Raw genomic sequence first — 18,890 nt, 5'->3', positions numbered from 1 at the left:
AAAAAAAAATCACAATCTAGAACAAAGAGCAGAGATCTATGTTTCTTTCTTCAATTATTGAATGTTTACAACTGCTGGTTATTTGGAAGCAGGAGACATATTATAATAAAAGGACTTGAACTAATGTCAATGAGTATTCTCTTCTTGCATGCAACAAAAGTTTGCTAAAGTAAAGTATTTATTTCTCGGCAAATAATACCGACCTGCTCGTGAGGCAGGGAAACTTGAAAGAGTAAAGTATCCCAGCCTCTTAAAACAATACTTCATTTATCACAAAGTAGCTGACAAAAGGATAATTAACAAGTGATTGATACCATCCTAAATGAAAAAAAAAGTCAGAATCTTCCATTCTTTCATCTATTGAACACTATATTTCCAGTTTACCACGATTGTAAAATATTAAACAACGATAGCATACTCCATTTGGACCTCATAGGGATGCTACATACCTAGTTTTGCGAAAGTGCGATTTTCAGAGGAAACAGAAAATGTGAAAACTGTGAACGATGCTCCATGCAGAGTAAAGGACGTTAATAAGAAAAACAACGACCATCTATAAGACAAAAACAATTACAGACACTGAAAACCATTACATCGTGAGATAGATAGAACCAAACAAAAAATCAAAACGACATAGAGAAGTAAATATCAACGCCAGAGTAAGCGAAGAAGTAGACGGAAATCGAATACCACACCTCAGATACTTATAATTTGGTAACGTAGGAAGACTCTTGTCAAAGGAAGAACGTGACTACAATTTCAACAGCTTAGTTTTAATATGCTCCAGTGTTCCATGCCATATCAAAACTTCTTGAATACTTTGAAGCTTTGCATAGATATACAAAAACACACATAATAAAAAGATGGATTTCAATCGTCTTCAATGTGGGATGAACTCGCCAATTGAACTACATATTGTATTAAGGGCAAGCCTCGTCGTCACTGCATTGCTTCCCGCTGTCTGCCGACACTCTCTCCGAGAGGACCGCCTTCAGACGGGCAAGTTCAGCTGGGAAAACAAAAAACAAAAACAGTACAATCAACATGGGATAAAAGTAAACGTTAATGATATATATATATATATATATATATATATATATATGATAATATATATGATATACAATATATGATATTTAAGAATATATATAATTTACAATAATAATGTATAAAACATAATATATGATTTATAAGTAGACATCCCTTTTTTGTATAGCACAAAATCTCACATAGTTTAACTCGCCTCTTTTGGTGTGAAAAAAAGTGATTTCTATTTTTTGGTAAAAAAAAAATGAAAATGAAATGAAAATATATACCCGCAAACATAAAATATAAAGATATGTACATATTATGTTCATTATTATAATGATGTGCTGGTTGGCAATTTAGCATTCAATTCAATTCAATTCAATCATAGTTTATTTCCAATCAACGAAAATCAAAAAAAAAAAAAAAAACATAGTACAAAGTATACATGTGATGAAATATTGTTCAAACGTTTGCAAAAGATTCATGTAATATATATACGAGACAAGTTATAGAACAACATATAACATGTACAATATTTAGAAAAACACTGTATAAATACTTCGTGGGAGAGCGGAAAATGAATTCGATTATGGAAAATAGTGATCCACTAAAAAGCATAGCTTGTCGGACGTGGATCGCTAGACAAATAATGAGTAAATTATATACTATTCTATAACAATATACATGTAATTATTTTGAGATACACCGGTTGGGAAAAAAAAATATAGAATACCAATGCTAGTGCCCGGACACTGCTCACTGAACCACGTGTACCGGGAAAATATGACAAGGACAACACGTTCGTACACACATTCGATTACCCACACGTATACACTGTAAGACGCGAGACAGTACCGAGAGGAGAGAAGACGGTAACAATACAAGTCTACGAGGAACAAAAGACAGGAAAGGAAGAGGAGAGAAGAAAGAAGAGAAGTCTGCACACAGAACACGCCAAGTGCTGCGACATCAGGACAGGTGAAGGCTCAAGCATGAATCAAAACAATTTAAATTATCTAAGATTATAGGTAGAAAGTAAATATTTTCTGAGTTTGTATTTAAATGTAACAAATTTGGGGGAATCTTTTAAACTATTATCTAAGTTATTCCAAAGTCTGGGTCCGGTATAAAGAAATGTATTTTGGGCATGTGCGGTTCTCATTAGTGGAAGATGAAATTCGTCGGATCGTCGCGTGGGATAGTTATGAACATGACTATTTCGATGAAATGAATCATGGAATATTTTAGGTAAAAAATTACTGTTGTAATTAAACATAAACTGGCCAAGTTGAAACACATACAAATCATTTACTTTTAATATTTTATGGTCAGAAAACAAAGCATCTGTATGTTCTCGGGTATGTAAATTAAAAACAATTCTAAGCGCTTTCTTTTGCAGTAAAAGAAGTTTATCAAGTAACATCTGATATGTATTACCCCAAGCAAGAATCCCGTAGTTTAAATAAGGTAGTATCAAACTAGAATAAAGAGTTAATAATGCAGATGAAGGAAGATAATATTTTAATCTATTCATTACGCCAATGTTACGTGATATAATTGTACATATGTTATCAATATGATTCCTCCATGAAAGCTTGTTATCGACGCAAACACCAAGAAATTTAAAGGAAGAAACTTCTTCTAAGGGAGTAGTATCAAATGTTATTTTGCCTGGGAGGCTATCTAAAGAATTACTAAAAAGCACAACTTTTGTTTTTTGAATATTTAATGACAATTTATTTGCGTATATCCATTGTATAACCTTTTTGAGTTCTTCATTGACTGTTCTTATTAAAATGTTTGGGTCAGGGTGAGAAAAAAAAAGGTTAGAGTCATCCGCGAATAATATGAATGATAGTTTCTCCGAGGATCTATGAAAATCATTAATATAAATAATGAATAACAATGGGCCTAATAAACTCCCTTGTGGAACACCAGATGCAATTGTTTTACTTTGAGAGTCAAAGCCGTTAACATATACAAATTGGGATCTTTCTGATAGGTAACTCGTGAACCACTCCAAGGCCTTTCCACGTATTCCATAATGAGACAGTTTGGCGAGAAGTATTCCGTGGTTAATCGTGTCAAAGGCCTTGGAGAAGTCCAAGAAGATACCTATTGTGTGTGAATGTGTGTCGAGTGCTTGTGTGACTTTGTCGATGAGGGCAAGTAGTGCGTGTGTTGTGCTGTGATTTTCCCTGAATCCAAATTGAAAGTTTGAGAATATGTCGCAGGTTTTAAGAAAACGTACTGTCCTGATATAAACTATTCTTTCAAGAATCTTAGAAATAGAAGATAATAAAGATATGGGTCTATAGTTATTGACATCATCCTTCTCCCCTTTCTTGTAAATAGGAATTACTTTCGCAATTTTCATGCTATTTGGCACATGGCCAGTTGTAAGTGATGAGTTGATAATGTGTACTAAGGGATCCACTATTTGAGGAATTATGTTTTTTATCAAATAGTTGTCAATTCCGTCATGGCCAGGACTTTTTCCTTCTTTCAAATTAGCAACAATCTTTATTATTTCTTCTTTATATGTTGGGTCAAAAAATATAGTTTTGGAGTTAGGTGTATCTAAAAAATCATTAAAAGATTTACTAGAAAGAGGAATATTTTGAGAAAGATTTTTTCCAATTGAAGAGAAAAAGTCATTGAAAATTTCCGCCATGCCAGCGGGAGTGTTGTTGGAGGCATTGCCCCACCGAATTTCAGAAATATTAGATGAATTGTTAGATATATTCATAGCATTCTTTAATGTTTTCCATGTGTTTTTAATATCATTTTTGTATTTGCTTATCTGATTCACATAGAACATTTTCTTCTGCGTACGTAATAATTTAGTGAGTGTGTTTTTGTATGAAACATATTTTTTCTTATTTTTTTCAGTGGGATTACATCTATATTTATAAAACAAATTATTTTTCCTGTTTATAGATCGTAATATAGACTGGGTTATCCACGGGAGTCTTGGAATTTGCTTATATCTATTTTTTATATTACGCAGGGGAATATGGTTATCAATTTCGAAGGTAAGAGTAGATATGAAATAGTCATAAGACAAGTTGACATCTGTAGTGTTGTATACAGAAGACCAGTCGATTTCTTTTAAACTGTTTTGAAGACTTATAAGATTATCTGCAGTAATCTTACGACGCTTATAATAATTATTTTGTTTATTCAGTTTGATTGGTACCTGAGCAAATATAGGAAAATGGTCAGTGATGTCTGAGAGGACGATACCAGACTCAGGAAGTGGAAAAACATTACAAAAGATGTTGTCTATGAGGGTAGCCGATTGGCTGGCGACACGGGTAGGCTTGGAGATTAATGGTAAAAACGAAGCAGACATTAATGTTTCTACAAATTCTTTTGAAGTGTTTTGGGAGTTACATTTCATGAGATCGATATTAAAATCGCCCATCAAAAATGTATCTTTATTAAGTATCATGGGATTTTGTACTAAATCCTGCAAAACAGTCAAAAAATCATTTAAATTCGAACGAGGGGGCCTGTAAATTACGCCAATCATAATATTTTTTCCATGTGGATTTATCAATTCAATAAAAAGGGATTCAAGTACATCGCTCATAACACTAATCTCCTCATGTATGATATATTTACATTTTTTCGAGATGTACAAACCAACTCCACCACCAACTCTCTCGCTTCTATTTCTAAATACAAATTCGAATCCGGGTAAAGAAAATAAATGACTGATATTAGAGTTCAGCCATGTTTCTGTTAACCCTATGATGGAGCAAGATTTATGATCTGGGTTTTCTAAGAGTAAGCGCAACTTATCAAAATTTTTGTTGATACTGCGTATGTTAAAGTGAGCTAACAAAAATTTTTCACCAACTGTATTCGTGATCCGATTTTTATACTGATTTTCGGTCAAATAAACACACGATGGACTCTGGACTGGATCATTAGAGTCAAAGTTATATTCAAATTCTTGTGCTGAGGTATTGTATTTATCGGATATGTAATCTTCATATACACTGGAAATAATATTTACATGATCAGATTCAGAGTGCCTTACTGTGTTATAGAATTCATCACTATTCAAAGAATTAAAAGCAAAATTTGTTGCGTTAGCCATGGGTTAAAATATAAAACATTCGGGAATTAATAGCTGGCTTCCCGTCTGGTCCTAGCTCAGCAGCTACGTGGGGGTATGCAGACCTAAAAGAAGAAAGGAAATCGAAATGCGTACAGAGAAACATGAAACACACACAAAACAGGGAAACGAACATGAACACAGATGACACAGAATCAACATCGTTGCGGATGGTACACAAGGCCATTGCCTCGTGTACAATGCCTAACATGAACTTATTCAACAAGCAAGGACGTGTGCTACACGTACTAGGCAGTGGAGAGTGGAAGTGGACAGAGCTCCCACTGACAAGAAAAAAAATGTAAACAATCAGCTATTTACCGATATACATTTGTTTGGCAGGAAAAGAAATCATCCATATCACTGAATTATTCTTCAAACATATCAAACATTTACATGTATATATGCATATATAATTATCTCGCAATCAATAATCACTAAACACCTCCGGTCTCCTACGTCACAGAAATCCCAAAGGGGGGGGGGGGGCGGCAGTAGCCCATAGTCATTTCATACGTTTCGGAAAGTACAACAATCTCTGGTTTTTAATTTCCCTCATGGAAAACAAGAGCAAAGAGACAAGCTAAGATACAGCTAACTGAGACGCAACTTGGTATATTAAAATTAACCTAGGGATAAATACCAGTCGGATACCTCATAAGAGGTGAGCACCCTCTGAAAGGGTGAAACTTTGCAGCCGCATGTGCAAAAGATTGAACTGAGCAACTTTGAATAGTAAGGCAATGACCAGCCAACCATAAATGAATAACAATGATGTGTTTTACGTAAGACTTCGTTGCCAAAAGATATACCGTATAAAATATGTTTGGCACGTTGACTCTCACTTTTCGAACAGATTTGTAAATGGCGCGAGTCATTGATTTGAGTTTTTCTATCGAGGCCAGGATGTTACGTACAAAATGCCCCAAACGAAAACTGGCCTGTTGCACGTGGTATGACAAAGATGAAAAATGTTTCGTGTCGACGACCGTGTGTTCGGAGTAGCAAAAGAATAATGTAATATAACAGCTAAAACCAGGGAGCTGGCCAAACAACTTGTTAGCTATCAAACAACAATGCTTTGTTACGTAATATTACGATGACACGTGTCCCCATTTGAGCACACAATAGTAATGTTACAATAAACGAAATTCACGTTTGAATCGCAAACGTTTCGCTCTTGGAGCCGGGGTAGCAAAACTCAAAAGATTGTTACGTAAAAGACTCTTCGTGGTGTTCAAGCCAGTTTTTACACGTTTCAGAACGAATAAACAGCATTGAAATTAACGATGGAAGTGGAGCAATAACCCGTCAACTCTAAGTCATTGAGTCTATTTTTACGTAAATTACAGTGAGCGTCTTTATAATGTTTGTGGAAAAATAGCCAACAGCTTTTACAGCTTAGAGGCTATTATTTATGAGTGGCGGGAAATGAAAATAAAGGGATCAGATGAAAACAAAACAAAACAAAACAAAACAACGACTTCAAGGAACGTGACCGTCGAAAGAAGCAATACAGTCTATGGAGGACGGTTGGGGCGAAGACCATTAACTTCTATAATAGCTATGCTATATATCGTGATTCAGTAGCAAGTTTCAGAATAACCCACATAGAATTACTTAATGAAATGGCTGAAATGAAATGATTTTGAGTGGCTAATAAAAAATAATTGTTTCTTTTATAAAACAAACATTCAATTGTTTAACAGGAGTAGCATTGGAGAAAAAAAAACTGTTCTACTGCAAAATTTCCTTATCATAGTTCATTTCGATGTATATATATATATATATATATATATATACATATATAATAGAATTCATTCACAAAATCAAAGACTTTATATTATGAGTAATAGTAGCTATATGGCAACGATCAACCTGACTGTGAGCGACGATGGTGTCTTACGTAAGACTTTATTGCCAAAAGATACTATGAGGTATTGTTGTACACATTGACTCTCACTTTCCAAATAGATTTATAAGTAACGAGAGTCCTTGATTTAAGCTTTTCTATCGAGGCCAAGATATTGTACGTACATAATGCCCCAAAAGAATACAGACCTGTAGCACGTGACATGACAAAGATGATAAAATGGTTCGTATCAACGACCATGTGTTATGCAGAGTAACAAAAGAACAAAATAGTGTAACAGCAGAAGCCAAGGAGCAGGCAAAAGAACCTGTTAGCTATCATACAACAATAATGCGTTACATAATATTACGATGACACGTGTCCCCATTTCAACACACAATAGTAATGTTCCAAAGAATAAAATTCACCTTTAAATTACAAACTTTTCACTCTTGGAGCCGGGGTGGCAAAACTCAAAAGAATGTGACGTAAGGGATTCTTCATAGTGCTCACGCCAGTTGTTACTTCAGGTTTTAGAACTAATAAACAGCATTGAAATTAACGAGGGGAGTAGAGCAATGACCCGCGAGCTCTAAATCATTGAGTCTATTTTTACGTAAATTACGATGAGCGTCTTCATAATGTGTGTGGATGTAGCCAACAGTTTAAACGGCTTGGAGGCTATCGTTTGTGGGTGACGGGAAAAGAAAAGAAAAGAAAATAAAGCAATTGGATGTACAAACATCAACAAAAAAAGAATTTCAAGGAATGTGAGCGTCGGAAGATGCTATACAGTGTATGGAGGACGGTTGGGGCGAAAACCATTGACTTCTGTTATAGCTAACGTAATTCACTGCCAAGTTTTAAAGTAGCCTTAAAACCCGCTTTTAATAACAGTTGTTTAACAACAGTAACATAAAAGATTGTTCTATTGTTATATAGGATTTCCTTATCATGAGTCATGTCACTGTGTATGCAAACACAAGCACATTGGACCTACATCATCAAAAATTAATATACCAAAATTTATGACGTGCAAGGCATTTAGAGTTCATGTGCAAAGTCGAGGACTTCATACTGCAAATCTATGTTAACAGTCTAATGATGCAGCTGGGGCAACGACCAGCCGACTGTGAATGACGATGGAGTGTTACGCAAGGCTTCGTCGCCAGAAGATACCGTATGAAACATTTAATACACATTGACTCTCACTTTTCAAATTGACTTGTGAATGGCTGATAATCTTTCTCACTAAGGCCAGGATGGTACATACATTACGCCTCAAACGAAAGTGGCCTATGTGAACACCTGGCGTGATAAAGGTGACAAATTGTTTCGTTTCAACGACATGTGTTTCAGAGTAGCAAATGAAAAAATAGCACTGCAAAAGACAAGGGGCAGGCCAAACAACCTGACTTGCAAGGTATCGAGAGTTCATGTGCAAAACCCATGCTTTATACAATAATATGTAAAAGTTTAATCAGGCAGCTAGGGCAACGACCAACCGACTATATGGACGACGATGTTGCGTTACGCAAGACTTCGTTGCCAATAGATGTAAAAAGTACCAAAAAAAAAAAGAAAAGAAAAACCAAACAAACAAATTGACAAGATGTTTGATATCAGCAACCATGTGTGTTTTAGACCAGACGGCGGACCAAAGACCCGTCATCTCTAAGAATAATATGCGTTATGTGGGACTTCATTTCCCAGTTGTCGCCATATCTATGGAATATACAAATTAATTAAACCTAGTAACGGTTCATAACTGACAGGCTAACTGAAATTCAGGCTTGAATTCCAAAATTTCATATCACTTCACAATCTTAAGAATCGAACAATTCCTTTCGTCTAAATATTTTCTCCGAAAGAAGAAGATTGCGTTCGATTGTAACGATCGAGGGGGAAATTTCTCACATTTCTAATACAGACGTTGGAAAGGTAGAATATATATTCTCCATATGAACAAGGAGCACGTTCTTAGATAATATAACCTAGTTTTTGTACATTTCTTAAAGTAAAAAATAATGGTGAATTACCATAAAGCTTATATCCTCATACCCTCTGTTTTATCAACATTATTCTCATCAGTCGCGTAAAGTGTCATTAACACTTCTTCTGATTTTTGTCTTATGAGGAACCTGGGTTCATAATCCAATTCAGAAACATTATTTATCATGCACTGTAGTGCTGTCAGTGTTGAAATCAAAATGACGTAATTGTGTTCAGTGGATTGGGAAACTATGTGAGAGACTAGATAAAGTTTACGTATCAAAGGCCGCGAGTTACAGAGCAGAATGAGGCAGTTAAAAAGATGAGCAGCAGTTGAGACTGGCGGCATTACCCGTCGTACTAGGCGGCGAGCAAAAAACAAAACAAAAACAACTATATATAATACAATTTGTGTTGTAGGGCAAACAGCTTGTCTCACACTTCCCCTAACTGGAATATAATACTGTATAATCACAAGGTACCTTCTTTCAGGCTTTTCTATTTTCGACATTTTACTCTAACACTGTACAATCATAAAGTGCCTTCTCTATTGGCTGTTATACTTTCAATTTGTATCACTCATATAATGGATTCATTATGAGAGAACAAAAAAAAAAAACAACACACACACACATTTCGGATGAACATCAGCTAATTCTTTATCGTAAAGAATAGAAATGTGCATTTTCCTTACTTTGAAATGAAGTTTAGCTTTCTTCAGCCCTTCCATGCCGTCCAGGCTGCTTGTGAAGAGAGATTTGTGTCGTTCTTTCTCGTCTGCAATATGACACGGGTGCCCCTTACAATGATTCGCGTGGCTAGCTTGTCCTTGGTTCTCAGGCCGTACGCTATGTTGGCAAGTCGTCCACGCTCTCGCTTCATCGAAGCTGGAAGATCGGTCCGTACGGTGATTCTGCGGTGGGTAGTGCTGGCTGCGTCGGTGGTTGTTGCTGGTTGAAGGGATGCGCGTTGTCGAGTACGTGTAGATGCCTGCAGAATCTGGTCTCGGTCGCTCATGCGGCCGAATCGAACGATGATCGGGTCTGGGGCGACGGTGTGGCTGGTTGGTGAAGACGCGGCTGCGTCTACCTGTTGTGCCGGTAGTCTGCGAGGAAGTCGATGGGCGTTCATGAGTGGAATTCTGGCCGATTCCTCAGGGGAAATGTTGAGGATCTCTGCGAATGTGTCGGTGCAAAGTTTTACTACATTTTCATTGGAAACCTTTGGGATACCGTATATCAATAAGTTCTGTTTACGTTCATGGATTTCGAAGAGCATTAGTTTTTCGTCCAGTTCAGATTTTGCTTTCTCTATTTTGTCGAGCAGGTCCGGTAGTTTGGTGGATTCGATATCATCAAGACGGCAAGACATGTCGGTTGCACTGGTTTCCAATGCTGTGACAGTTTGTTTTGTTGTTGTTAACTCCTGTCTCAGTGACGTTACGTCGGTGATGAGCCCGTCGATTTTACCGTTTAGCTGGCGGTTATTTGCCTCGGTTGTGTTTTTAAGGTCCGATATCATGGATGCTATATCATTGATGGTCAACAGCGGGTCACGGCCCGGCGCTTGCTGGAATGCTGACGGTGCGGACTCCTGCGGTGCGGGACTGGCGTTAGAAGATGTGGAGCGGTCGTGATCCGAGTCTGCGTTGGTTTCACTGACACTTTTTTGAGTTAAATTTGCAGTTCTTCGTGTAGCCATGCCACCAGTCCCTGTTGTTTTCGATGTCATTGTTTTTGACTTCGTGCTCATGGTGAAGGATATCAAACAATGGAGTTATTTCCTACCAATATGTTGTGGAATGAGAGCTGATGTGTAGAGTTTGGGAGCTCTGCAGCAGACACGTCCGTTCAGTACCGCATGTTCGAGTGTCATTTTCCGTATTAATGCAATTAGAAACGCCGTTATTAATGGCTTTATTAGTGCCGGTTATTATTATGATTATCATTAATTGTTATTACTATTTTCACTATTATCATATCATCGTATCCATTTAAATTTGACAACAGCAGTGGTGAATAAACGAAGGGAGGAATTCTTTCTGGTACATAAACCTACAGTTACTGCGCCTACATCTTTTATGGGTAACTTTTGAAATTCCACTGAGAACATAGAGAATATGTTATCATAGTAAATTTGAAGTTATGGGCCTACTTTACAGACTAGTCCCATCACAAATAAATAAATAGATAAATAAGTAAATTAATATATATATATATATATATATATATATATAATACAATAATTCAAACGTTAAACTTATCTGATCTTTATAACATTAGGCAAAGGACCTAGATACATGTTAATGAGCTATTCATGTCATGTGCATAAACATTATACGCACATGTATCAAATAGGCACATGGAATCATTATGTATTTACTTTCGTTTTGGTTGTATACCTGAGCTGTCCATTAGAGCTGGCTGGATTTTATCAATGAAATAGCACTCCCTTGCCTCTTGGTAGCCAAGTTGATTCTGGAAACTTTCAGAAAGTTTCTTGACGTTAGGCTCACTTGATGTGTACGGACGCCAGACTGGAAAATGGGAACTCCCAAATCCTTTAGATGGTTTATTGGGATCTCTGCATTCATGTGGAAAAGATACCAGATACAGTCACGTGTATAGTAATTAATGTTCGTCTAGAATGAGATGGCTACCTTAACGTAGAGGGCGGTTTACATCAAATCGCTGTGTCTAACTTTAAATTCTGTATAAACGGTTTCATTTTTTTTTTTTTTTCAGTAACGTCAAATATCAAATGGATCTTATTTGCATAGGTTCTCGGTGACGAACAGACATTAGAAATGAAAGAATGTAAACAACATTATGGCAAGTCACGCTTAGAAAGACACCCTTTCGAAAATAAGGAAAAATGATTTAAAGAAAATAAGTAATACATATACTAAGGACTTAAATCTTCAAATGTTTATACAATTTCGATATGTTGTTCCTGTGGAAGAATCGTGGCAACAGTTTTGGTATAATGTTCAATACGATATAAGCAGACATTGGGAATGGGGAAAGCGTTATGAGTGGCTTTATTGGGAGTGGTTCTATGATCAAATCTCACTGCTCATTTGGCAGTTGGAATCTGGAATCCCCGCCCTGCAGGTTGCGCTGCAAACCCATTATAGTGTAAAGTTTATCATACCCGCTTTTAGTGAAGTTCGTCCAGTATCGCATTATTTGGAGTGAAAGGGCGACCTCTCCGTCGTTGAATCGACCAATCATGTGGTAGTCTTCGTTCGCATCAGGCTTGACGTTAAGTCTGAGCGATGAGCCGAACACGTAAGGGATATCCTCCATGTGCGTTGCTCCCAACCACGTGAGGTTCTTCCCCCATCGAGAATGAGATGGCACGTGATCCATGACGAAAGCATAGACATCCCTACCCGTCTCAGATAGTCGATTGCTCAGAGTAATAGTGGGGCATTTGTGGAAGCTGTCGCCTATGTACCGGATGATTGCAGGCGCGTAGTCCGGTTCTTGGCTTTGCAACTACGCAAAAATCAAAGAGAATCATAGGAAGTTTGCGATGTATAATATTCAAAGTCACATAAACTTGTTTTCATGAATACACATTATTATTTTTTCTAATTAGTATTTCCTGCGTAACTTATGTAGGCCTAAGGCTTCAACCTTTTTCCAGGTACGTACGGGGTGTAATCACCCGTGGTATTTTTTTTTTAATACACGTAAGGAAGACCTGGCCAGACAGTTTAGTTCTTTAGAGCATATAAAACAATATTGTGATATAATGGCGTATCTCTATTTAGAATAAAGTGAAAAACGAATGTTTAGATAGTCCTCGTATATAGTGACATTGATGATTACGATGTTGAAAGTAATAAAACGATAGCGATTATAATTACGATCAAAATACTGGGAAGACCACCCCCCCCCCCCCCCAAATGACTTTAATACCTCTTCATCGGACATAAAAACACTAGCAATCATGTCCAGTAGCAGAGAATCTTGGATTCCCGTCTGTGACATCATAATCCGTGGGAAAAGGGAGGAGTTCACAAATGGACGCCCTGTGCCCTGGATACCGGTAATACCAGGAATGAGGTGTAAAGACCCTTCACTTTCGAGACAGCCGATGATAACACTGGCAGGATTGAATTTTCCTTCTCTGGTCAGCTGAAGTGGGTCGCCTGGCAAGAAATGGTCATCGGCAACGGGACGAAAGAAGTACTTTGAAAACAGTGGGAAGGTCTGTGTAGAGAGAGGGAGAGAGGGAGGGAGAGATTAATAATACAGCATGTAGTCAGAACTTATAGACTTCTACCTTCATCATGGGCTACGTTCGCACGCCCGACTCAATCGACGGTGTGCCAACTTAATCGCATATTCTGCTCAAATGCACACACTCGCCCAAAACAATCAATAAATCGCCAAATGTCTGCGAGAATCTTCAGCTTATTGAAGGAGGCAGTCTTAAGCAGGAGAAGGAGGAGGAGAAGAAGAAGAAGAAGAAGAGATGAAACTGTAACACGACTGTACAATGAAAGCGTTTCTTGCGATTCCATTCCTGTCAATGGTAGCTTGGATTTCATGTGGTGATTGACTATTAAGAAGGGATGATCCTCACAGGAATTGCGAGTAAATTCCAAGTTCAGTCACCATCTTCTGTATGTATTAATTTTATTGTGAGGATGTAGGCCTACAATGTACGTGTAGTATACAATGCTTATTCTATTTTTTTTAACTTTCCTTGCTGTTGGTGAGTCCGTTTTGTTTTCTTCAAATTTGAGACACATTACCAAGATAAAAATCGATAAATAATGTTATTCAGGACATGTTCAAACTGCTTTAAAACTAGGCTAACTAATGTCGTGACAGAAATATGACCGAATTACACTTTAACAGCCAAGTAAATTCTCGTTACAAAAAGCGAATAGGCCTAAAGATGGGTGGAGCTCCTACATTTGATAAAAAGAAAAGGAAAAAAAAACCAAAATAAATATACCAACGCTGCAGATATCTTACTCCCTTATATGCCGCAAAGAAGTTTTCCAGTGACGTCTTACGAAGACATTGCAATAGATCCTCAGAGCGAGCAGTCGAGCAGCCCATTTCCTTTCCGAACTCAAATGCCGCATCTACTGCCTCCTTCTTATCTAGGTGATGAGTCCATACAGTATTTAATGCACCGCTCTGTATGGAAAAGGGGATTTCGGCAAGGAATATCGATAAAACGTTCCAGATTATGAAGAAATCGATTAACATTTCAGGCATGTAGCTCAACTTAACAAACTAATTGCACTGACGACATGGGTTGGCTTAAGTCCGTTATCCACATACGTTTTTGTCCAAGCGAAAGACGGTGTCGGGTAACATTGTATATCTTGAGACATAATTATGCAAATAAGACTCTCTAGCAGCTGTATATACAATAGGTAGCTGGCCTTTTAAAATGCGGATGAAATTGACAAGTAAAATTTACATGATTATTAACAATATAAAAAGTAACATGATTCAGTGGAAAGATTTCAAACACCTCTGTATAATGTCAGAATTCCAGCAACAAATGTCAATATGTTTTGTGAATCGCCAGTGAATATCTGATAAGCACTTCAAGAAAGATGTACTCAGTTTCTGTAAGGTTATCTTAAAAGTAACGACCTGCTAAGTAATAACTAGAAATCCATGTAAGGCCCCAAACAATGTTTATGATGACTCAAGCAGTGAATAATATAATAGTCATGATCTTATTACACCATTATGATAAATTTGATAAAGGAGAGAATAAATTGATGACACACCTGCATGATTGCTCGTGAGAATAGTCCAGCGCTCATGGCCGATATGAGATGCATATTGACACTGGCCGAGCCTGCACTCTCGCCAAAGATGGTCACTTGGGTCGGATCGCCACCAAAAGCTACGAGAAAGCGATATACGCATAAAGATATAAACACAGGTAACTAATGTCGTAATAACATTTAAACACATACACACTTCAAAGAGTGTGAAAGGCAAATTCATACAACGCATACCATAGAACAACCACCTGACCATGGTCTACATGACATTTTTGTAAAAACAAGCAAACCAAACAAATTAAACAATGAAACTCACAAAGAGGTTTGTTCTTGTATGGGACCTACTTTGTTTTGTTCTTTGATATTTGACGAGAATATCAAGCCCATCACAGAGTCATTGTATTTTTTCTGCTTTATCTGCTTTCGCACCTTGAAAACGTCTTCATAATAGGCTGTACTATTTCTGAAAGGGAGTCGAAGCTTTGCATGGCCTTTTCTCTTGCGACACTGGAAAAGAGATTCCATGTTATCTATGAAACCAATTGCCGTTAATGATGTCTAACAGCCAAGTGTGAATTAGGCCTCATTACCGTCTTTGATGGCCCCACACCTCTCCAACACCACTGTCAAACAGCTGATATCATTGGAAGTACCTGAGTATTTCATTGGCCCGTTCACCGTTACGAACAATAAATTGACGTCGCAGCGCCGCCATGTTACAAGTTACACTCTGTGCCGACTTGCATACATTAATTTTCTAGAAGAGGAGGCCGTCACCAAGATCACGCGATGTCGTGAGCTCCGTTCACAGGTGCATGTGAGATGTGTGTGGCAAGATGGCGCCATGGAGGCTTCAAAGCGATTGACCTATGAAATATCCAGATTTCCAAATCAACAGGTGATCAGTGTGTCAAAACCTATGAGTGTACCTTGGATGTAAGTCTGTACCCAGACAAGAGCCTGACGCTGGTCCCAAAGACCGAGATTGGCTGGTATGGTGTCGTCGCCTATGAAAGAAAGAAAAAAAAAAGAAGAAAGAAATGAAAATGAATACAGATAGAAACAAAGCCTACAAAACATTTCAAGGCAAGAAAGTTAAGGATCATTGATACGACTGATGTAATCGAAATGATTACTGTGTTGGCTAATTAAGAAATTGTCGAACTTACAGACTGAGGGGTGACGACGCAGCGATTAGGTATAAGACATAATGCTCCGGTTGTTTGAGGATCGATCTCTGATCCACTGACAGCTTGTGAAGATGCCAAGAAATGTCAGAACGTCGCAACATTTCGATAATCTATTCATTTCTTTTAATCAAAATGTTTAAAAAGACATATAGAGAAATCAGACTTACCCGTTGTCAGAAAACCTAGAGGTCCAAGTCTGTAGTTAATTGTCACCACGATGACTTCTCCAAACGCGGAGAGAACAGTTGGTATTGATTCTGGTAGCGACCCAGAACCGAAATGGTATCCTCCTCCATGAATCCATACCATTACAGGAGCAGAAGTAGGCTATTCATACAAAGAAGAATGGACACATATTATTAGTATATGCCTAATAGATACAGCGGGTAGAAATTGAAGAGAAGACCGTTAAACACGGGTGGCCACTAAGACAGGTTTGACTGTGTATGATGAAAGGAACTGCAACGTTGTGATTTTCGGGATTACTGCTTGCGAATAAAGACCAAATTACTCCAAGTGCCAATATAATATGACCCTGCAGCAATGGCAGGGCACGTCGAGTTATCGTAGTCTTTTAAAATGTGTGTGCGGAGGTGGCCTCAAAGACTGTAGTACGAGAGAAAGTGTGGTGGACTGGGCTGGTCACTTAGCTTCAACTACTCCTCTCAGGCCATGGGGTGTAGTAAAGGTGACATCCGGACGGAAGGGGGATGGGGGGGGGGGGATTTGACGAAATCTCTTGGGTTTGGATTTCTACAAAAAGTGTGAATGTATGTATGTATGTGTGTGTGGATGGGAGGGTGTGGGTGTGTGCGTGCGTGCGTTTTGGACGTTAAAGGCATAGTTTACCATTTGCAGATGAAACAAAAACCCAGCATTGGTGCTTTAAACTAGTTCTAAAATGCGAGTTAGGGAAAGAAACAACCACTGTAAAAAACTGAATCCGTATAATCGATGTTAAGTATTGTTAAATACACAAAATGTGAACAATAGTTATAATAAGAATACTTCCAGATTAAACCGTCTACAGTTACGGTTTATTGAGAAAAATACTGATATCTCCATATATTTTAGGCTTTATTGCACAAATTTTATATGGTAGGTCGTTTTGTGATACAACAGACCTACACATATGCATCAAATGTGATATCTTGAACATTTTTAAAATCACTGCTCCCAAAGGTAAACTGGACCTTTAACGACGTTGGGACGCAGATCCTAATGACACTCAGTTTATGAAAGAGAGGACAAAATATAAATGACTTCTCCCTAAGCTACATAAAAAACAAAAGCCTTATCCAGACTTATTTGGAAATTGGTAATGAAGGATATTAGAATGCAAAGAAGAACAATACGCAGTATCAAATTCTTACAAATCTAGGAACCATAATGACTATGGGAGTGAACCTATGATATACTAAACTATAGTGTCATATACAATGGATGTGCGTGAGCTTCAGACAGCCACAACACAAACGTTGTAAACAGATGATCAGATAAAGGAGAACGTTAGGAGATTCTATGGGGTAGTATCTCATATAAAGGTTCCTTTCTTTCTTTCAGAAGATCGAAAAGAAAAAAAAATTAACAGGAGTGATCAGTGTGCATGACACCAAACGCTCTTGACCTTTGACCGGAACAGTTTTGTACAATAGAAACCTGAGCCAAATTCCACCCCACTAAATAGATCAGTTGGCTTTGACAAAGGGAGCGACTGGAAAAATACCTAACATCATTTTACCCCCACCCCACCCCTTTGGATTCATACCGCGATAGGAGCTTGTTCAGTGACATGCATGGCAGAACTGGAATACGTGCAGTGTATATAATACTGGCTGACGCTTATACAGATGGAAATAATTGAAATCTCCAATACTTACGACTGCTTATAAAAACCGGCCTATTTTACGTGCCCTAATAATCATGGTTCTTTATAAACTATACTAATCATTTTTATAGGGCCTATCCTGACATGTCTGATTTACTGAAGCCGCGTGAATACTACAAAAGCGAGTAATTTGCTGACGAAATAGAACGTTAGCAAGGCCTGTTCTGCTGCATGCACCTGCTTGGTACTTATTTTTCAGAAGGTTTGATCGCTGGTTTGCTTGTTTCTGACACCTTGTTCATCCACCATAATATCTGTGGCATATTTTTGAAATACATGAGGCAGTTTACACAATTACTGTGAAGCTCAGAATCTAAATAACAATAATAGTAATAATAATAATAATATTAATGATAATAATAATAATAATAATAATAATAATAATAATAATAATAATAATAATAATAATAATAAATATACGCAATAAAAGCCGGAATTTGGCCATTTGGTTAAATGAACTTTTAATGACTAGGATTTAAAAGCACCACATTCATTTGTAGGTATCAAAAATATTAATCAGCGTTCCTTGTAGTCACTGTAGCTATTGCCATTGCCATATACTCAAGTAAAGGCAATACGGTAAGAATGATTTCAAAATCAGCATCAGCTGCTAACATTTATAATGTTATCCATTGTCTCTGCTTAATAGGAAACCTGTGTCAACCTTTCTGCAATCATGAAAGTCGTTTTGATGGCATCACAAAAAACTTACCTTAGGATCAGGTGAAAAAATGTCTAGGTAGAGGCAATCTTCCGATTGCTCTAAATCCACCTGGAAGAATAAACTTTGAAGCTGCGGGCATGCCACTGACTGCCTGGTTCCGTCCACTCTTCCAGCAAGAGACATCGGAACGGGCAGGCTAAAGCGGAGAGGCCCAACCGGAGGTTCGGCATAGGGGAGACGTGTGTAAGCTAGCACCGTCTTGCGAAAATCCGGGAGCTGGTAAGGCCGAATGTTGATTCTTCTTCCAACTATCGTGGCTTTGGAAGTCTGGACAGTAGGGTGGTCGGTCGAGTCAGCCACGACGATGGCCAACAAGAAGATC

General features: G+C 37.7%; 1 protein-coding gene across 1 annotated transcript; it reads right to left on the bottom strand.

The window, feature by feature from the left end:
* Window positions 1-326: 326 nt before the first annotated feature.
* Window positions 327-18,706, bottom strand: LOC140230167 (cholinesterase 1-like). Its single transcript, XM_072310354.1, has 9 exons — window positions 18,557-18,706; window positions 16,124-16,283; window positions 15,696-15,773; window positions 14,767-14,885; window positions 13,991-14,158; window positions 12,923-13,216; window positions 12,150-12,496; window positions 11,398-11,579; window positions 327-1,009 (listed from the first exon to the last, which is right to left on the bottom strand). The coding sequence occupies exons 1-9, from the start codon at window positions 18,689-18,691 to the stop codon at window positions 921-923; spliced, it is 1,572 nt and encodes a 523-aa protein (XP_072166455.1). The 5' UTR covers window positions 18,692-18,706; the 3' UTR covers window positions 327-920.
* Window positions 18,707-18,890: the final 184 nt, after the last annotated feature.

This window comes from Diadema setosum, chromosome 6 (genome assembly GCF_964275005.1).
Source record: "Diadema setosum chromosome 6, eeDiaSeto1, whole genome shotgun sequence".
NCBI classification, from domain to species: domain Eukaryota; kingdom Metazoa; phylum Echinodermata; class Echinoidea; order Diadematoida; family Diadematidae; genus Diadema; species Diadema setosum.
This window is presented reverse-complemented; position numbering and strand designations above follow the sequence as displayed.

Bases quoted from the DNA above. Each gene is read 5' to 3' on its own strand.
- LOC140230167 (XM_072310354.1), bottom strand. From the start codon at position 18,691: ATGTCTCTTGCTGGAAGAGTGGACGGAACCAGGCAGTCAGTGGCATGC. The intron at 16,284-18,556 runs GTAAGTTTTTTG...TTGTATGAATAG, and splicing joins TTTTTTCACCTGATCCTAAG to CCTACTTCTGCTCCTGTAAT. The intron at 12,497-12,922 runs GTATTAAAGTCA...ATTTTTGCGTAG, and splicing joins TTTTTATGTCCGATGAAGAG to TTGCAAAGCCAAGAACCGGA.